Consider the following 19002-nt stretch of genomic DNA (forward strand, 5'->3'; position numbering starts at 1 on the left):
GCGTGTGAATGGAGATTAGGGCGTGACAAAATTAACAGGTACATGTTAAGAAAAACAGGTGCGCGCTCATTGGAGTTAACGAACCGGGCAGATAGGTGAATTCCAATGGCTGGCTTTCTTTTGATCTTACATACCTAAAGAGAAAGACGCGAAAGATGAACTGCAGGAAGGAGGGAGGGAGGGATGTGAATGGACGGGCGGGATCAAAGGAGGGAGGAAGAGAGAGAGGAAAGAAAGAAAAGTGGTTAAATGGAGACTGGACAGGAAGAAAGAATCAATGAGTAGAACAGCAGATGATATACAGGAAGGAATGAAGGAAAGAGGAAAGAAGGAAATGGCAAGTTGTCAGACGGGACATGAAAGAGAAGAGAACCGATAAGTGAATAAAAGGAATGATCAAGACCAAGAAGTTATTGATGAATGCAGAATAAAAGACTGCTTAGGTAATTGTCTGACTGATTGACTGACTAACTGATGAAAGAGACGTACCATTGACATCCCTAAGCAAGTATGATGTCCTAGTATTTATGGCCATTGAAAATACTTACTTTTCACATATCATGAGGCCATAACCTTGTAAGAGTTGCATTATTTAACTTTTCTTGCCCTCAGCACTTCACGTATAGGCAAGCAGATGTGGAACACTGGCAATGTTTAAGACACAGCATGAGGTGATGACCTTTCCGTTGAAGAAGTAAGGTTGGGTAATATTGTTATTGTGTCTGGTGGATGAATGAGGATAGTCTGATTTTGTTGTTCACTGTTGAATTATATTGATTATATGCAAGTGGGTGGTTTACAAAAACTGATAGATGAATAGATGAATGAACAAATAAATAAATAGGAATAATTGAGGAAATGGAATATATATCCAAATGCAATAAAAAAGATAATGATAATTGATAATAACAGTAATGATATAACGAATATAGTAACTGTAGTAATCATAACAGTAGTAATATATCTGGTAAATTCTAAAATATGTAATTATATGTAATGTAAATATTTTAGATAATATGATTATGGATAATGCTGATGCATAGTGGTAATGGTGAAGCTAATATAATAATGGCTAATGGTAATGCATATTAGTAATATTGAAGATAATAATGATGGTAACGATGATGGTAATAACAATAATAATAATAATAATAATAATAATAATAATAATAATAATAATAATAATAATAATAATAATAATAATAATAATAATAATAATAATAATAATAATAATAATAATAATAATAATAATAATAATAATAATAATGTTAATTATAATAATAATAATAATAATAATAATAATAATAATAATAATAATAATGATAATTATAATAGTAATAATAATAATAATTATTATTATTATTATTATTATTATATAGATAATAATAATAATATGTAATTATATGTAATGTAAATATTTTAAATAATATGATAATGAATAATGGATAATGCTAATGCATAGTGGTAATGGTGAAGCTAATATAATAATGGCTAATGGTAATGCTTATTAGTAATATTGATGAAGATGATAATGATGACAACGATGATGGTAATAACAATAATAATAATAATAATAATAATAATAATAATAATAATAATAATAATAATGATGATAATTATAATAGTAATGATAATAATAATAATAATAATAATAATAATAATAATAATAATAATAACAATAATAATAATAATAGTTATGTAGATAATAATAATAATAATTATATAGATGATAATAATAAGTAATTATATGTAATGTAAATATTCTAAATAATATGATAATGGATAATGGATAATGGTGAAGCTAATATAATAATGGCTAATGGTAATGCTTATTAGTAATATTGAAGACAATAATGATGATAACGATGATGGTAATAACAGTAATAATGATAATAATGATAATAATAATAATTATTATTATAATAGTAGTACTACTACTACTACTACTACTAATAATAATAATAATAATAATAATAATAATAATAATAATATAAATGATAATAATAATAATAATAATAATAATAATAATAATAATAATAATAATTATTATTATTATTATTATCATAATCATATAGATAATAATAATAATAACAATAATGTTAATAATGATAAAAATAATGAAATAGTGATGATAAAAATAATGATAAAAATAATGATAAAAATAGTAATAATAATAATAATAATAATAATAATAATAATAATAATAATAATAATAATAATGATAATAATGATAATGATAATATTAATATTGGTAATAATAGTAATAATGATATTAATGATAATAGTAATAATAATGATAATAGCAATAATAATAATAATAATAATAATAATAATAATAATAATAATAATAATAATAATAATAATGATAATAATGATAACAACAATAATAATAATAATAATGATAATAATAATGATAATGACTGATAGCGATCATTACAGGAAGCGATAATGGGTACATTTAATTAACTATTTGGAAAAGAAACAGATCATTGTAATGCTATTCCGCCAAACACTGACAGCACAGCAAAGAAAATAAATTGAAAAATGTTTATGCATTTAAAAGTGTACGCAACATAAAGGTCAAGACACTTGCGATACAGTGATCTTAAAATGGTCTCCATGAAATATTACTCAGTATGCTTATTCTGCATTTAATTCTGTTAGTAAGACCGGTCATGAACAGAATGTATAAATATTAAAAAGACAACAACAAGAAGGGACAAACAAATCTAAAAAAAAAAAAAAGTTCACGATCCTGTTTAGAAAATATAAACAAATCAAGTATGGAAGAAAAAGATGAATAACATGAAGATGCTTGGATCTTTAACGCCTTTAATGATTTAGTCATCTTTCCTTGATATTCAAAACACTGAAAGAAGGGTTATAGAAAAAGAAAAGATAGAATTCAAGATGTACCATATCTCATCACTATTTGAGACTCTGCAAACAAGTATCTCAAGTTGTGCGCGGTTATGAAAAACTCGGTATAAAAAGAATTAGTTTAAAAGGTTAGGTAATTTTGTTACCATATTCACAAACTTGCTCATTCCTAGTTACTTTTCCCCTCTTCCTTTGCTATCTTTTCTATTATTTTCTTTCTGTAGTTTTAATTTTTCAATCTTATTCTTTTGTTTGTCTTTGCGGACTTTTTTCTTTCCTTTTTTTTTTTAGCTAGTCTCCTTGATAAATAAGTAAATGAATACAAAATAGTAGAAAAAATAAAATAATAATAATATAATAATCTTTTCAGTACCATGACGCGTTTTCATATTCATTCTGGTTATCATTTAGCGATTTTATACAGCTCCAGAAACTCGTGTGGGGATCAGAATAGTAAAGACTTTATGCATTTTTCTTCTGACACCCATAAACCCTTCCAAATTTAATTAAAATCGTCTAATCGTACCGAAACTCGTGGTAAAAAGTGCGTCCCAGCACTAGAGATTAAAGTGAAAACAAAGAAACTGGTTTCTACTAAAGTATACGACTGCAATATACTTAATCATTCTGATGCGGCGCGAGTTAATGCAAGTTTCCATCCATTCAAGTGGTCAACACAACCCAGATTATTCAAGCCTGCACTTAAGACTTGTTTTATTGAAATAAAATCGGATCATTAAAGAGAAAACGCTTTGATTGCAACAAGATGGTATCAAAAACGTAACTTTCATTTTTATTCCTCTGCCCTATAATGCCTGAAGACTTAATTCCTAGTGGTTTGGATTGCCGACCTTATGGGTTATTTACTGCAGGGATGGATGATTGGCCGCCTTCGCGGTACGGCGCAAAAAGGAATTTCGTAGGAACACAGTAACAAAGGAAGCTACAAAAAACCAGCATGTCCACAAGTGACAGTCGTTGTATAAAACCTACATGTTTTTAAAACTTCCCACTGAATTGTCACTAGCCTGATTACAATCTCCTCAACATTCATCAGGTAATACATAATTCTCTCTCTCTCTCTCTCTCTCTCTCTCTCTCTCTCTCTCTCTCTCTCTCTCTCTCTCTCTCTCTCTCTCTCTCTCTCTCTCTCTCTCTCTCTCTCTCCTCCTCCCTCTCTCCTCTCTCTCTCTCTCTCTCTCTCTCTCTCTCTCTCTCTCTCTCTCTCTCTCTCTCTCTCTCTCTCTCTCTCTCTCTCTCTCTCTCTCTCTCTCTCTCTCTCTCTCTCTCTCTCTCTCTCTCTCTCTCTCTCTCTCTCTCTCTCTCTCTCTCTCTCTCTCTCTCTCTCTCTCTCTCTCTCTCTCTCTCTCTCTCTCTCTCTCTCTCTCTCTCTCTCTCTCTCTCTCTCTCTCTCTCTCTCTCTCTCTCTCTCTCTCTCTCTCTCTCTCTCTCTCTCTCTCTCTCTCTCTCTCTCTCTCTCTCTCTCTCTCTCTCTCTCTCTCTCTCTCTCTCTCTCTCTCTCTCTCTCTCTCTCTCTCTCTCTCTCTCTCTCTCTCTCTCTCTCTCTCTCTCTCTCTCTCTCTCTCTCTCTCTCTCTCTCTCTCTCTCTCTCTCTCTCTCTCTCTCTCTCTCTCTCTCTCTCTCTCTCTCTCTCTCTCTCTCTCTCTCTCTCTCTCTCTCTCTCTCTCTCTCTCTCTCTCTCTCTCTCTCTCTCTCTCTCTCTCTCTCTCTCTCTCTCTCTCTCTCTCTCTCTCTCTCTCTCTCTCTCTCTCTCTCTCTCTCTCTCTCTCTCTCTCTCTCTCTCTCTCTCTCTCTCTCTCCCAGATCCCTTCTTGGGTTCACTCACACTATCAGCCTCGCATTCTGCCCAAACGATGCCCATGTACATTGAAAGCAGATTTGGTCATGTATGTTATTGTAAGAAAAAAAAAAAAACTAGCGCCATGCCATACAATATTCACTCTTGAGCATTTCTTCCTTTCCCTTGAACTGAATATCCTACGTATTTCTTTATATTTCAGTGTTATTATTACGAACAATATCTTAAGCACCAACATATCTGCTTCCGTTTGTTGTTTTTGTTGTTTTCATGCTCCAATTTGATCTCTCTCTCTCTCTCTCTCTCTCTCTCTCTCTCTCTCTCTTGGTAATCCTCTCCAACATGGAGTAACGAATTTATCTTGATATTGACGTGATCTGTGCATTCTGTTGATCAAGATGACCGGCACGTCTGTGGATACCTTCTCGTCGCGCCCTTTTCGTTTCCTTTTATGGCCCAGCACTCCGTTTTCTTTGCGCTTTCACGGCTTCTTCTCGCAACCTTTCGTGTCATTATGCGGTGGAATTGAAACTCATGGTTGAGAGTGATAGGAGAGAAATGGAGACAGAGATGGAAGACGAGAGAGAATCGTGATATTTAATGATTACACCTTGGAGTTTTCTCATATAATTGATTTCATTACCTGTTCATATCAGGTTTCCCGTCTGTTTTCATTCTTCTCTTTCTCAAGTTAGTATTCACCGACGTGTCAATGCTTCGTCTCTACTCTCCTCACATGCATTGTTAGATGTTATAGGGGTTTTCGAGAAAGAGTGTGAGTTTCTAGCGATTGTAACGATGTTTCTGCACCGTGATGGAGAAAAACACCCTTGATGACTTGACTAATCGTCTCTGTGGCCTTTGGCCTTTAAAAGTAGTCCTTATGAAAAAAAAAAAACGTTAAAGTGTAAGGGTTTAGATTTTTCTGCTTCTGTCTGTCTGTCGCTGCCTCTTTCTATCCGTCTCTCTCTCTCTCTCTCTCTCTCTCTCTCTCTCTCTCTCTCTCTCTCTCTCTCTCTCTCTCTCTCTCTCTCTCTCTCTCTCTCTCTCTCTCTCTCTCTCTCTCTCTCTCTCTCTCTCTCTCTCTCTCTCTCTCTCTCTCTCTCTCTCTCTCTCTCTCTCTCTCTCTCTCTCTCTCTCTCTCTCTCTCTCTCTCTCTCTCTCTCTCTCTCTCTCTCTCTCTCTCTCTCTCTCTCTCTCTCTCTCTCTCTCTCTCTCTCTCTCTCTCTCTCTCTCTCTCTCTCTCTCTCTCTCTCTCTCTCTCTCTCTCTCTCTCTCTCTCTCTCTCTCTCTCTCTCTCTCTCTCTCTCTCTCTCTCTCTCTCTCTCTCTCTCTCTCTCTCTCTCTCTCTCTCTCTCTCTCTCTCTCTCTCTCTCTCTCTCTCTCTCTCTCTCTCTCTCTCTCTCTCTCTCTCTCTCTCTCTCTCTCTCTCTCTCTCTCTCTCTCTCTCTCTCTCTCTCTCTCTCTCTCTCTCTCTCTCTCTCTCTCTCTCTCTCTCTCTCTCTCTCTCTCTCTCTCTCTCTCTCTCTCTCTCTCTCTCTCTCTCTCTCTCTCTCTCTCTCTCTCTCTCTCTCTCTCTCTCTCTCTCTCTCTCTCTCTCTCTCTCTCTCTCTCTCTCTCTCCGTTAGCACAGGTGGCAGGTGAGATTATTTGACGAGAAATTATCTCAAGACATTGAAAACGACTCACGTCATCAGTTTTTGTTCGTCTGTCAGTGTTTTTGTCTTTCCGTCTTCGTAGAATGTCCGTTTTTTTTTTTTTTTCCCATGACGACCGTGTGAGGGAAAACTAAACGTGATTGTTGTGGGAAATACTAGTACTGAGTGAAGGTCATTTTGTTTATTTTTTTTATGCGGACGTTCTTTCTTTCTCAACAAGGAAGCTCTTAATCCGTCTCTGTTTCTGTCCGTCTGTTCGTGATGAGGGAGGCGCGAGTGTCTGACCGTGAAAATAGAGTGAAGTGACAACAGGGATACAGTGTTTTGAGGTAACGAGGGAAGTGCGAGTATCTGATAGTGACGGTATGGTGACTCTACGGTGACTCTTTCGTTTACAAACCCGTCCTGTATCAATGGAGAGAAGCAGCTTTGAAATCGATGATACAGAAGGTCTTCTCTTCTTCCATCACTATTTTCCTCCCTTGAGTGCAAGATGCTTTTGTGAAGTCTCCCAATAGTCTCCTTTTTGTAGCAGCAGTTATATCCCGCAGCACACAGTGACTTTCTTTACCATTGCTCCTCTAGACATTTAGCATTGAACTCCAAAGGGAAGCGATCTGATCTGAATGACCTTTTGCCAATTACTTTCTACTTTTAAGTTTTTGAACTTTCACTTTTATAGGTAGGTTGCTTAATATTTTTTTTCTGATATACATATCATTATCATTACCATCATTATAATTACCATCGAGGAAGGTGATGAAGGAAAACATGGGCTGGAAGGCGAGTACTTCCAGCCTTCTAGCCCGTGCCTTCCTTCATCACTTTCCATAACTGATCGTAATATAATTGTTATCATTATTATTATTATTATTATTATTATTATTATTATTATTATTATTATTATTATTATTTATTTTTTATTATTATTATTATTATTATTTTTATCATTATTATTTTATTATTGTTATCATTATTATTTTATTATTATTATTATTATTATTATTATTATTATTATTATTATTATTATTATTATTATTATTATTATTATTATTATTATTATTATTATTATTATTAATTTTATCAATCATCACCATTATTAATAATACTATCATTATCAATATGTGGAATATATTCTCTCTCTCTCTCTCTCTCTCTCTCTCTCTCTCTCTCTCTCTCTCTCTCTCTCTCTCTCTCTCTCTCTCTCTCTCTCTCTCTCTCTCTCTCTCTCTCTCTCTCTCTCTCTCTCTCTCTCTCTCTCTCTCTCTCTCTCTCTCTCTCTCTCTCTCTGTTTTCCTTGCCACTGCTTAGCGTTTTCTCTTTTCCCTTTCGTGTTTTGTTTTCATCACCAGGGCTCACGTTTTGCTCTGAGTGTTCAGCAAAGAATGCCATGCTTCGTCTATCGTGTGTGTGTGTGTGTGTGTGTGTGTGTGTGTGTGTGTGTGTGTGTGTGTGTGTGTGTGTGTGTGTGTGTGTGTGTGTGTGTGTGTGTGTGTGTGTGTGTGTGTGTGTGTGTGTGTGTGTGTGTGTGTGTGTGTGTGTGTGTGTGTGTGTGTGTGTGTGTGTGTGTGTGTGTGTGTGTGTGTGTGTGTGTGTGTGTGTGTGTGTGTGTGTGTGTGTGAGAGAGAGTCTGGATCGAGGTTAACACAGGGGTGGGCAAGAGTGTACTGTAGTAAAGCAGTGCAGCGTGAAGAGGGGAAGAAAGGAAGGAAGAAAGACTATAGAGTGTAGCTATTAGATGTTCCGGAGTTTGAGTCAGAGTGAGTGAATGAACTTCAAAGGAAGAGAAAGTAAATGTTTTAGATCATATACCCATATCTGCTGAGAGATTGTTCTTCCATTGTATTTCTTCTATGCATATCTTTCCCACTGAACCTTCCTTAAGCGTTCCACAGCACAATTCACGGTTGTAGTCCATGTCGTCCCATTGCCAAGTCGCCCCATTGTGACTACCAACTCGGTCCATTGCCAACTCGGCCCACTACCAGCTTGGCCCATTGTATACCAACTCGGCCCATGCCATACCCATCACATCCAAATTTACTTTGTTAATGGGAGCGTCTGATTTGGATACCGAAAAAAAAGATGAAAAAAAATCTATTTTACTGCTCCAGAAATGGGAAAAATCAGAGAAAAACCCGGAAAACGAAAGCAAACTCTAGAAATGTATGACTATAAAATCATTTATTACTGTAACATGTATAAGTCATAAAAATGTGAGGGTTGTGAGATCAATATTAGCATGTTTATTAAAGAAAGTGTTATTATTAGAAAGTGTTACATAGGGCTTCTTATTGTTGAAAGTTCAAGGCAAAAGGATGAAACTATTAAACCATGCCATAATTCATGAAAAATAAAAGCATACGACTAAATTCATAAAACTATAAAAACATATGTCAGAATTCATAAAACTATAAAGTCATATCGTAAAATTCGTAAAATTATGTAAAAAAGTCATAATTCATAAAAAAAAATAAAATATAAGCATACGTCAAAATTCATAAAATCATAAAAAAAACGTTAAAATTCTTAAAACAATAAAACATAATGATAAAAAGTAAAAACATTGCTAAAAGCTTCTAAAAATAATAATGTACATATTAAGAAACATAGATGGCAATATGATGAGAAACTGCCTTCAGTAATTGTTTGGCCGATCTTTCATCATTATTATATTCGTCTCATAGTTTTACAAGTTGGCCGTGATGGTTATTATACTTATGTTGCTGCTTTCTCAAAACCTTCCCTTCTGACAGCAGCCGCACCTGTAAATTAACTATCTTTGTCTCATCATGTAGGAGCTTTTAAAAATAAACAAAAATTTAAGTTTCCTTTCCTTGCCTTTAAGTTTATTCTGTTATGCCATCCCTCAACATCATTATTTGTTCTGTTGCTCCGACCGAAGACGCACCACGTGTGAGGAGGCCATATTGCAGAATTTATTCACCCAAATAATTTTTAATGTTTAGGGAAACGATTTGTTCTATAATTGTTTCTAAATGCAGTTGTTATTATAGTCATTACATAATGTATGGAAAGGAAGAATAAAACCTTTACACCTACCATTGCGTAATATTGGTGTGCGTGTGTTCTGCAACATTTTAAATATACATTTGAAGAGAGTAAAGATACAGAAAAGTACTAAGAACTTATTCAATGTATGTGGAAGAAAAGGAAGCAAAATTGACGAACAAATACTACTATACTAAATGGGCCTAGTTGGCACAGGCAATGGGCCGAGTTGGCTATAAGAAATGAGCCGACTTGGCACAAGTGAAGGGCCGAATTGGTTAAATTGAATGAGCCGAGATGGTTATGGGCCGAGTTGGATCTATACCCAATTCACAGCACTAAAAACAGTACATGGGATCTTTGCAATTATCTGCATAAACATAAATCAATAAATAAATAAATTTACAGTTTCTAGGTAGTAGAATGTTTAGAGATGGCTACAGAACAAGAAAATGGGTCTGAGCAGCTAGCAATTAAGGAAAGGGGTGTCAAATACTAGTGAAACGGTTAAAACACATTTGACATTTCTACTTTTTATCTCTCCTCTGTCCTTTGGTACTTGTCATAACCAAACCACATGGAAAAAAGAAAAAAGAAGAGACACCACACAGATAATTAATTGCAGTAGGCAACGACATGACACTCCAAAAGTAACTGATTATTAAACGTGACCTCCCTTCTCCACAGGTCGTCTGAGCGGCACCATTTCCATCGAGGGGTACGCGTGGCCTTTCTCTGAGGAGGGCGACCCGTACTGGCCCGAAGTGCAGATCGGCTTCACGCCCTTCACTGTAGGCAATGACTTCGGCCTTATTACACAATACATCCTCGGTCTCGATACTAAGGTGAGTAGCTAAAGTGTGGTGAAGGTATTTACTAAAGGAAGCTCAATTAATTATAATGTGCCACCCGCACGTCCATTAAGAAAAAATACTGCTTAAGTGTATGTATACGTCTCAGTCCTTAAAATTTCTCTCTGCTTTCAGTTTTACCACAATTATTTCCAATCGCTGGGGCAACGGGAGGGCTTCTCCATCGGACCCTTCCTTTGCCGCCCTAAGAGCCGAGGCACCATCACGCTGGCTTCCTCCAACCCCAATGATGCGCCCATCATTGACGCTAACTTCTTCGACCACCCAGATGACATGAAAGCCTTCATCCGTGGTGAGCTACCATGACCTCTACTTGTTAGCTTGACTCTTTCTGCTCCTTGCTAGTTTGACTCTTTCTTCTCTATGTTAGTTTAACCCTTTCTACTCTTGTTAGCTTGACCCTTTTTGCTCCTTGTTTGTTTGAATCTTTCTACTCCTTGTTAGCTTGACCCTTTCTACTCCTTGTTAGCTTGACCCTTTCTTCTGTTTGTTAGGATGATCCTCTCTACTCCTTGTTAGCATGACTCTTTCTACTCCTTGTTACCATAATCCTTACTCTTCGCAGCATGATCCTCTCTACTTTGCATTAACATCACTCTCTCTACTTCTTGTTAGCATGACTGTCTACTCCTTGTTAGCATGACTCTGTGTACTCCTTGTTTGCATAACTCTATTCCTTGTTAACATGACCTCCTCTGTTCCTTATTAGAACTTAGGAATAAAGGAAAATAAGAGCAGCTGTAAAAAGCCATTAGGGCTACACTTAGCTCTCTCCCTTCTTACTTTCTATGCCTCTGTAAAATAGTGTAAAACCATCTATCTGAACCTCTGGATGATATACTATTTTCCTGAAATATGTAGCCAAGTCTGTTAAAGTAATAATAGTCAAAAGGGTTATAAATCTATTTGTCTACATGACTACCTTTACTTACCACCTACTACATATCTCAACCATTTATAGTTCACTATCAACATTTCCATGACAGGTATGAAGTTCTCCCTCAAGCTTGGATCGACGCCTGCCCTCAAAGACGATTTCGAGGCAAAGTTCCACGACCGTATTTTGCCAGGCTGTGAAAACTACAAGCCTCTGAGTGACGAATACCTAGAATGCTACGCGAGAACCCTCACAGGCACCACCTATCATCCCTCGGGAACCTGCAAGATGGGTCCGATTTCCGACAAATACAGCGTGGTGGACTACATGCTCAAGTGAGTTTACGAGAAAGAAGGAGAGGAGGTTGAAGGATCGAGTGGTGTAAGAAAAAGAATGGCTAAAAGTAGAGAAGAGTAGAAGAAAGATATATGAATGAGAAGAGGGATAGAGTAAGGAGTTACGGGGAAAGAGGAGTTGGAGAGGGAAAGAGAAGGATGAGGGAAGAACTGAGAAGAGGAGGATGGATGGAGGAGGGTGATGGAAAGAGGAGACAAATGACAATGAGGAGAGATAGGTAAACGGAAGAAGGAAAGGACAAGGATGAGAAAAATTGTGGAGGGAGATGGAGGGAAGAGGGACACAGAGGGAAGAAGAAAATGGCGAGAAAAGAAAACGGGGCATATGCAGAAGGAAAATAGGTAGAGGGTTAGGGCTCGAATCCCGGGCGAGGTGAGGCAAATGGGCGAGCTTTATAATGTATAGTCCCTGTTCACCTAGCAGCAATTAGATACGTTATGTAATCGGAAGGATTATGGTTTCGCTGTCTTGGTAAGTGAGTGATCTCAGTCCTGCCCGAAGATTGGACAGTGTGAGCTCGGAGCCATCTCCGTAGGAAAAGACTAACTAGGTAACTAGCTAAAGGTGTGTGAATGACACACCACAACCACCAACACCAATACCAACACCAACACCACTATTACTTCCAACTTACTTTCACGGCCAGGCTCACTACCACCTTTTACTTTCCACTATCACCGCCACACATCAACATTCGTGACTCATACTTCATAACAAAACTGCGGGAGAAGTGAGCAGGAAAGATGGAAGGCGTCGCTCTTTGATCGAATCATGAGAATCTATTTAGCAAGAACATTCAATGAGTGCATAGATAGTTATCTAATATTTCGAAGATCAACATAAATATTTAGAAGCTGCATGATTCACTTTTAAGAAAGTTAAAAAGTGTCAATATAATTCGTATAAAGATAATGTTAGTAAAAGTAGTAACAGTAGTAATAGTAGTAGTAGTAGTAGTAGCAGTAGTAGTAGTAGTAGTAGTAGTAGTAGTAGTAGTAGTAGTAGTAGTAGTAGTAGTAGTAGTAGTAGTAGCAGTTGTAGAAATAGTAGTAGTAGCAGTAGTAGTAGTAGTAGTAGTAGTAGTAGTAGTAGTAGTAGTAGTAGTAATAGAGTAGTAGTAACACTATTACTACTATACTTTATTACTATAACAATGGTAATAATAGTAATGATGATGATGCGTTTAAAGATAATGTTAGTAAAAGTAGTAACAGTAGTAATAGTAGTAGTAGTAGTAGTAGTAGTAGTAACACAATACTTTATTACTATAACTGATAATAATAGTAATGATAATGATAATAATGATAATAATAATAATAATAATAATGATAATAATAATAATAACAATAATAATAATAGTCATAGTAATGATAATAGTAATGATAATGATAATAATGATAATAATTGATAATAATAATATCAATAATAATATTAATAATAATAATATTAATAATGATGATAATAATAATAATAAATAATAATAATAATAATAATAATAATAAAAATAATAATAATAATAATAATAATAATAATAATAATAATAATAATAATAATAATAAGTCAGAATCAAAATCTTCTTAAATGACCTTTTATGAGTGAAAACGAAACTCCTTTCACCAACGTGTTTTTTGTTTCTCGTTTTTTTTTTCCCACTAGAGAGCGAAGGACACTGGCAAATAATATTAACGTAATATGAACCTGCCAATTCTTTATCTTTTTTCTCCAGGACCACTTCGAAGTAAACGTGTCTCCTGGGCAGGTTTCTGAAGGTCGCAGCGGGAGAGAGGGAGAGTAAGAAGGAGAGGGTGGTAGTCTCGAATGACGTTCCTTTGATCTCTCTTTTTTTTTTTTTCGCATCAATATCTTTTACGCTCCTCGATTTAACTTTACTTTATCCATTCTTCATATCGTTTTCTTCATTTCCTTCTTTCGTTCTCTGTTTATTTACGGTTTCTCTCTCTCTCTCTCTCTCTCTCTCTCTCTCTCTCTCTCTCTCTCTCTCTCTCTCTCTCTCTCTCTCTCTCTCTCTCTCTCTCTCTCTCTCTCTCTCTCTCTCTCTCTCTCTCTCTCTCTCTCTCTCTCTCTCTCTCTCTCTCTCTCTCTCTCTCTCTCTCTCTCTCTCTCTCTCTCTCTCTCTCTCTCTCTCTCTCTCTCTCTCTCTCTCTCTCTCTCTCTCTCTCTCTCTCTCTCTCTCTCTCTCTCTCTCTCTCTCTCTCTCTCTCTCTCTCTCTCTCTCTCTCTCTCTCTCTCTCTCTCTCTCTCTCTCTCTCTCTCTCTCTCTCTCTCTCTCTCTCTCTCTCTCTCTCTCTCTCTCTCTCTCTCTCTCTCTCTCTCTCTCTCTCTCTCTCTCTCTCTCTCTCATGATCAATACATTACTATAGAAGAACAGTAGAACGACGATTAAATTATTATTATATTTCCTAATAGAAACAGTGGTTTACTTTTACTTAAAGGTCGCACATTACTGCCAGTCACATTAACATAGTAAACATAGGCAGGTTATATCGTGGGGAGGAAAAAATAAGGAGGAAAAGAATATTGTGCAAACAAAAGCAGAAAACACCGCATTTGGGAGATCAAAGAGAAAACATAGGTTGACAAAAAAATTTCACGAGATAGCGAGGTCAGAAATGAAACACTGGTCCATGATACGAGATATAAAGTTATGCGTTACTGTGCGTGTGGGAGCAATTGTGATTGATACAGATAGTGATATGAACAGATCTAGTAATGGTATGGTATCCATTTATTTATGAGTGACAGCGTTCTCAGTTTCCTTTGGTGTCATATCTCAACTTTTTTACAGGTTCTAGTAAAAGCTAGTGTGGTTTTCAAGTTTTTTTCTTAATAATCTAGTGATAGCTCAACATCAATCCTGCTTTATCAGTCGAAATATAATTTGAACAAAACGTTCAATTTTTATCCTTAAAAGATAGTTCATATGAGAAACAAAAAAGTTTTTTTGCTGTTTTATTCAGAATATAGGTCGAAGTGTTAAGTCCCGAATCAATAGGGAACTTCAAATTATTGTCAGATGAACTTATGGAAAGGATAACAGATGGGTATTGTTATGTATGTTTTGTATAGGAACTGTTACGTGCATGCCTGATGGCTTCTTGCAGCTTCTTTTGTTCCTGTGTTCTTATGATACGGAATCTTACAAACGCTTGCAGATACCAGTTTGAGTTAATGAGTTTTGGATTAGTTATAAAACATACACATGCACATGCACTCACATAAGCTAGCGCGCGCACACACACACACACACACACACACACACACACACACACACACACACACACACACACACGCACACGCATATGCACACGCACACGCACACACACACCATCATCATCATCATCATCATCATCATTATCGTCTTCATCATCATTATAATCATCACCATCACCATCACCATCATCATCATCATCATCATCATCATCATCATCATCATCATCATCATCATCATCATCATCACCACCACCACCACCACAAATCATTACTAATCCATCACTGAACAAAGGCTCCCCAACCCAGTCTGAGTTACAGCGCGGTGCCAAGCCCTGCCAGGTGCCGCCAGTGTTCTCAGCCTCATCCCTCCTCCTGCATACGCTTTCTCTTTCCATTCACCTCTCCTTGCTACCTTATGCTGACACAGTCTAGTGTCCTTATTAGAGTACGATAGCAAATTGCATCGCGAAAATACCTTAACTTTACTTGATCATCCCCTGAACTGCATTACGAGAAAGATCATAAAGTTATTGATTTCAGTTCCGATTAATATTATACGTATTAAATCCAGTTATTCTAATTACCAATGTAATTCAATTTTTTGCCTGTTACTCCCCCTCAGGTTCTGCAAGTAATTTTTTTCTTCATTTTCATCCCTCTATTTCTAGTAAAAGTTTTCTCTCTTGGTTCGGATTATTTCATAACGTTATGCTGCTTCAATCCTATATTACTTACTATGAGACAAAGGAATGTATCACATAAAGTCTTAAGTTTGCCTAGTGAGCCCCAATGAGTCTATACAACACATAATTAGTTACACGTATTACTTCTACTGCCATTCTAGATTACTTCAATCAACACGTCCATTTTTTACTTTTACTCAAGTGACAGGTTAAAGTCAGAATCAGTTTTTAAGTTACATATGCATTTTCTTTTTCTTTAGTTAATCTCATTTATTGATATGATATGGTAACCCTACCTTAAATGAAGACGAAATAAAAAAAAAAGAAAAAATTACATTAAGATAGGAAAAAAAAAAAAACTAAGAAAACAAACATACAAAATGAGGAGATAAATAGAGAAAACAAATATCCAGTACCAGGCACGGTTGTTTAGAAACACAAGATGAGCTCACAACACTATCAATATGTTCTGTTTTCTCCGTCTGTTATCTAGAAAACTTCCATCCGCGTTGCCGTCTCAGATCTCAGACCTTGATTGTTTCTCTAATATTTGCCAGTTTTAGATCTACGTGACTCTCACATTCTATTCCTCGGTCATTTCTACAATATTTATAAATTTTCTATCCACGTTGCCGTTTCCATTTGGAACTATAACCGTATCATTATTTTTGTAGATGACATCATCATCAGTCAACTTCGTGGCAGAGTGGAAGAAATCCAATGGTTCTGATTCATCTAAGTATTGCAATCACCTCATTCCTGTGGAGGTCGCGGTGTTGGTGAGAGAGGAGAGTAGGAGGTGGGGTGGTGGGGATCAGTATAGTGAGCGACACGCATCACTAAAGAGCGCTGTAGGGATGTCACGAGAAATGACTGGGTTTTGTTTGATGCTTGCGTCTGCTTCACACGAGACGTCGTCTGGTGCTGACGTGCGTAAGCGCATTAGGAGCAATGCAGACTGCAGTATTCCTCTACAATTGAGTGAAGTAATATCACCACCACCACCACCCTCGGTTATGTATTTCACTACATGACAAACGTTATCTCCCACTGTGGGTTTTTTTTTCACTCGCAGGTTAATCTCGTTAAAAAGATAAAAAGTAAGAAAGAACACAAGACTTAAGACATTTCCTCTAACACTATCATGAATTTCCCTTCAGAGTGCATCGCGTGAAGGGGCTGCGAGTGGTGGATGCATCTATCATGCCCGTTGTCACGACCGGCAACACCAACGCGCCCGTTATTATGATTGCTGAGAAGGCTGCAGACATGATCAAGAGTGACTGGGGGGTCCCCACGCCTTTCTACCACACGTGAACACGCCTGAGAGGTTCAAAATCGCCTGTGAGATGAGGTACAAGTAAACAGATTAGGTGCTATGAGTGTGAAGGATTTCTGTAATTAGTTAAGGTACAAGTAGATAGATAGATTAGTTGCTGTGAGTATGAAAAATGTGTGTGATGGATTTCTGCAATTAGTTAAGATGCAAAGATATAGAACTGATGATGTGAGTGTGACGGGACGATTGTGATAGATTTCTGTATTTATTTTTTACCCTTATTAATGAACCTGCATAATGCTCTTGAGGTTTTTTGTATTTATCTGTTTTTGTATGGGTATGTTTCTTATGCTGATGATTTTATTGTTCTTTTATTAGCTTATTGATATCGATGCATTAAATCGTCAATTATTGCTTTGGAAATGTGTGACAGCGTACAAATATGATAAATTAAAGTGTTTTGTGAGTTATGAATTTGCAAAATTGATGTAGGTTTTACTTGGTTGCATACATGTTCTCTATTCTTGGTGTAAAGTAGAAAATATTTTGTCAGAATATTGCTATTTCATCAGTTTTATTACTTCATGTTTCTTGTTATGTGATACGTATGTGCTGACAAGTTCGTGGATTCATGTGTATGACGTTACGTGTATGTTTGCTTGCCATATTTATTGTACTTACTGAGTATGGTGTTAACGTTGCCAATATTCTTTTTGTTCGTTAGTTTCAAGTTCTGGCGATGAAAATAAACAAGAGTTCTTTATTAAATGAACGTGGAACAAGCAAAAATAAAGAACAAAGTGTATTTGAAAAGAAACGTGCCGTCGATCCCTTAAACAATCTATCAATCAATGAGTCAACCAATATTCAGAAGCCACACACCATTATAGTCTTAAGAGCGTGGCCATAAGAGCTTGGCCATGATTACATCCAGCGGGGCAACACCTAAAGATCGCAAAGATGTGTAAACATTTTCCTACTCAGTCGTCTCAGCTCCTTCATTTCATTTATATTCGGCACATCTACTTGAGTAGATCACTATTGAGTTTTATGATACTACAGAAAATCGGTCTAGCTCACATGAGAGGCAATACAATACAAATAGTACAAAAAATAATAATAATCCTTCTCTAGGCAGTTGCGATTGGAGCCTGTCTTCATGAGATCACTTCCTATGATCTTTGATGACTATTTCTTTATTAATGAAATTTGATATAAAATGCAAGGTATACGATTTTCTGTTAACAAGAATATAGCTCAATAAACGAAGAACTCAAGTCATAATATTACAAAGTTTTGCCGAGCACAAAAGTTTAAATTAAACAGTTAATTCAATACAAAACATAAGCTCTCTACATTAAAGTTGTTATAGTAATTTTTCTGCCGTTTAGAACATACCTTACTTTTCAACAACCTCGCTTCGTTCAGAGAAACTACCTGTAAAAGTAAACACTGTATGCATGCAACTTTTAAGTTGCATAATTAGCTTTTGAGGGATTGTTTTCTCTAGATGTGCAGACAGCAGTGTACATAGGTTTTCTTAAATGTTTTGTTTAAAATTGTTTCTTCATAATTCAATCTCTGAGAATTTTTTTTTGTGAACTCGCTCCGTAGTTATGGCTTCTATCGTTACGGCCCTGTTCCTCCTTTATGTGATCTTTGTGTCTGCCAACAATTGACTTACCTTAGCTTAAGTAAACACTGTGCCAGTCGCTAGTCGTCTACATGATCCCAGTAGCTTTCAAAATATGTCGCTGTTGTCCCCGATAATCCCCTCATCTGCTGGAGAAGAGGAAATGTCCATTAGTTTTGGATAGTATGCATAAGAAAAATGGTCTGGTAGCAGAGACCAAGCTCCAGTGTAGGAAGAGACCACTTGCATGCTGAGAAAGGATGTTTAGTATTGTTATTACGATTTCAGTCACTGTATAACAGTTAGGTAATCACATTATTGTTATTGTTGTTTATCGTTACCGTGTGTTTGTCTGTGTATCTATTATTGTTTTCTTCGTGTGGTTATACTAACACCTGCCGGTTGCCAAAATGTTTTTTTCTTTATTTCTCTTTATGATTTGTTGTGTATGTGTTAAGTCGGGACGACGACACACAAGACCAACACAGACGACGCAACACAAAAACACATGACGCAACACCAACACAAGGACTAAGGTCTCAAAATAGTGCTGGGAAAAAGTAATGTGTACATGTTATGGTATAGAATTAAATTAAGTTATTAATCACATATCTCCTTGGCGTAAATTGTTTGGTGAGGTCTTTGGCACACTGCTATCACCACACAACTCTCTACTGACCTGGAGGTTATCCAAAGCAATA

At 36.3% G+C, this 19002-nt stretch overlaps 1 protein-coding gene across 2 annotated transcripts in view; it reads left to right on the forward strand.

Annotated features, from left to right (window-relative positions):
- LOC123513845 (glucose dehydrogenase [FAD, quinone]-like) overlaps positions 1–18432 on the forward strand; it is an 86750-nt gene extending 68318 nt beyond the window's left edge. For both annotated transcript variants that reach the window (XM_045271256.1, XM_045271255.1), the window contains 4 exons: positions 10057–10214; positions 10356–10533; positions 11228–11453; positions 16550–18432. In XM_045271256.1, the coding sequence (XP_045127191.1) occupies positions 10057–10214; positions 10356–10533; positions 11228–11453; positions 16550–16706 (719 nt within the window). In that variant the 3' untranslated portion in view covers positions 16707–18432. The remainder of the gene's footprint in view (positions 1–10056; positions 10215–10355; positions 10534–11227; positions 11454–16549) is intronic.
- Positions 18433–19002: the final 570 nt, after the last annotated feature.

This window comes from Portunus trituberculatus, chromosome 37 (genome assembly GCF_017591435.1).
Source record: "Portunus trituberculatus isolate SZX2019 chromosome 37, ASM1759143v1, whole genome shotgun sequence".
NCBI lineage: Eukaryota > Metazoa > Arthropoda > Malacostraca > Decapoda > Portunidae > Portunus > Portunus trituberculatus.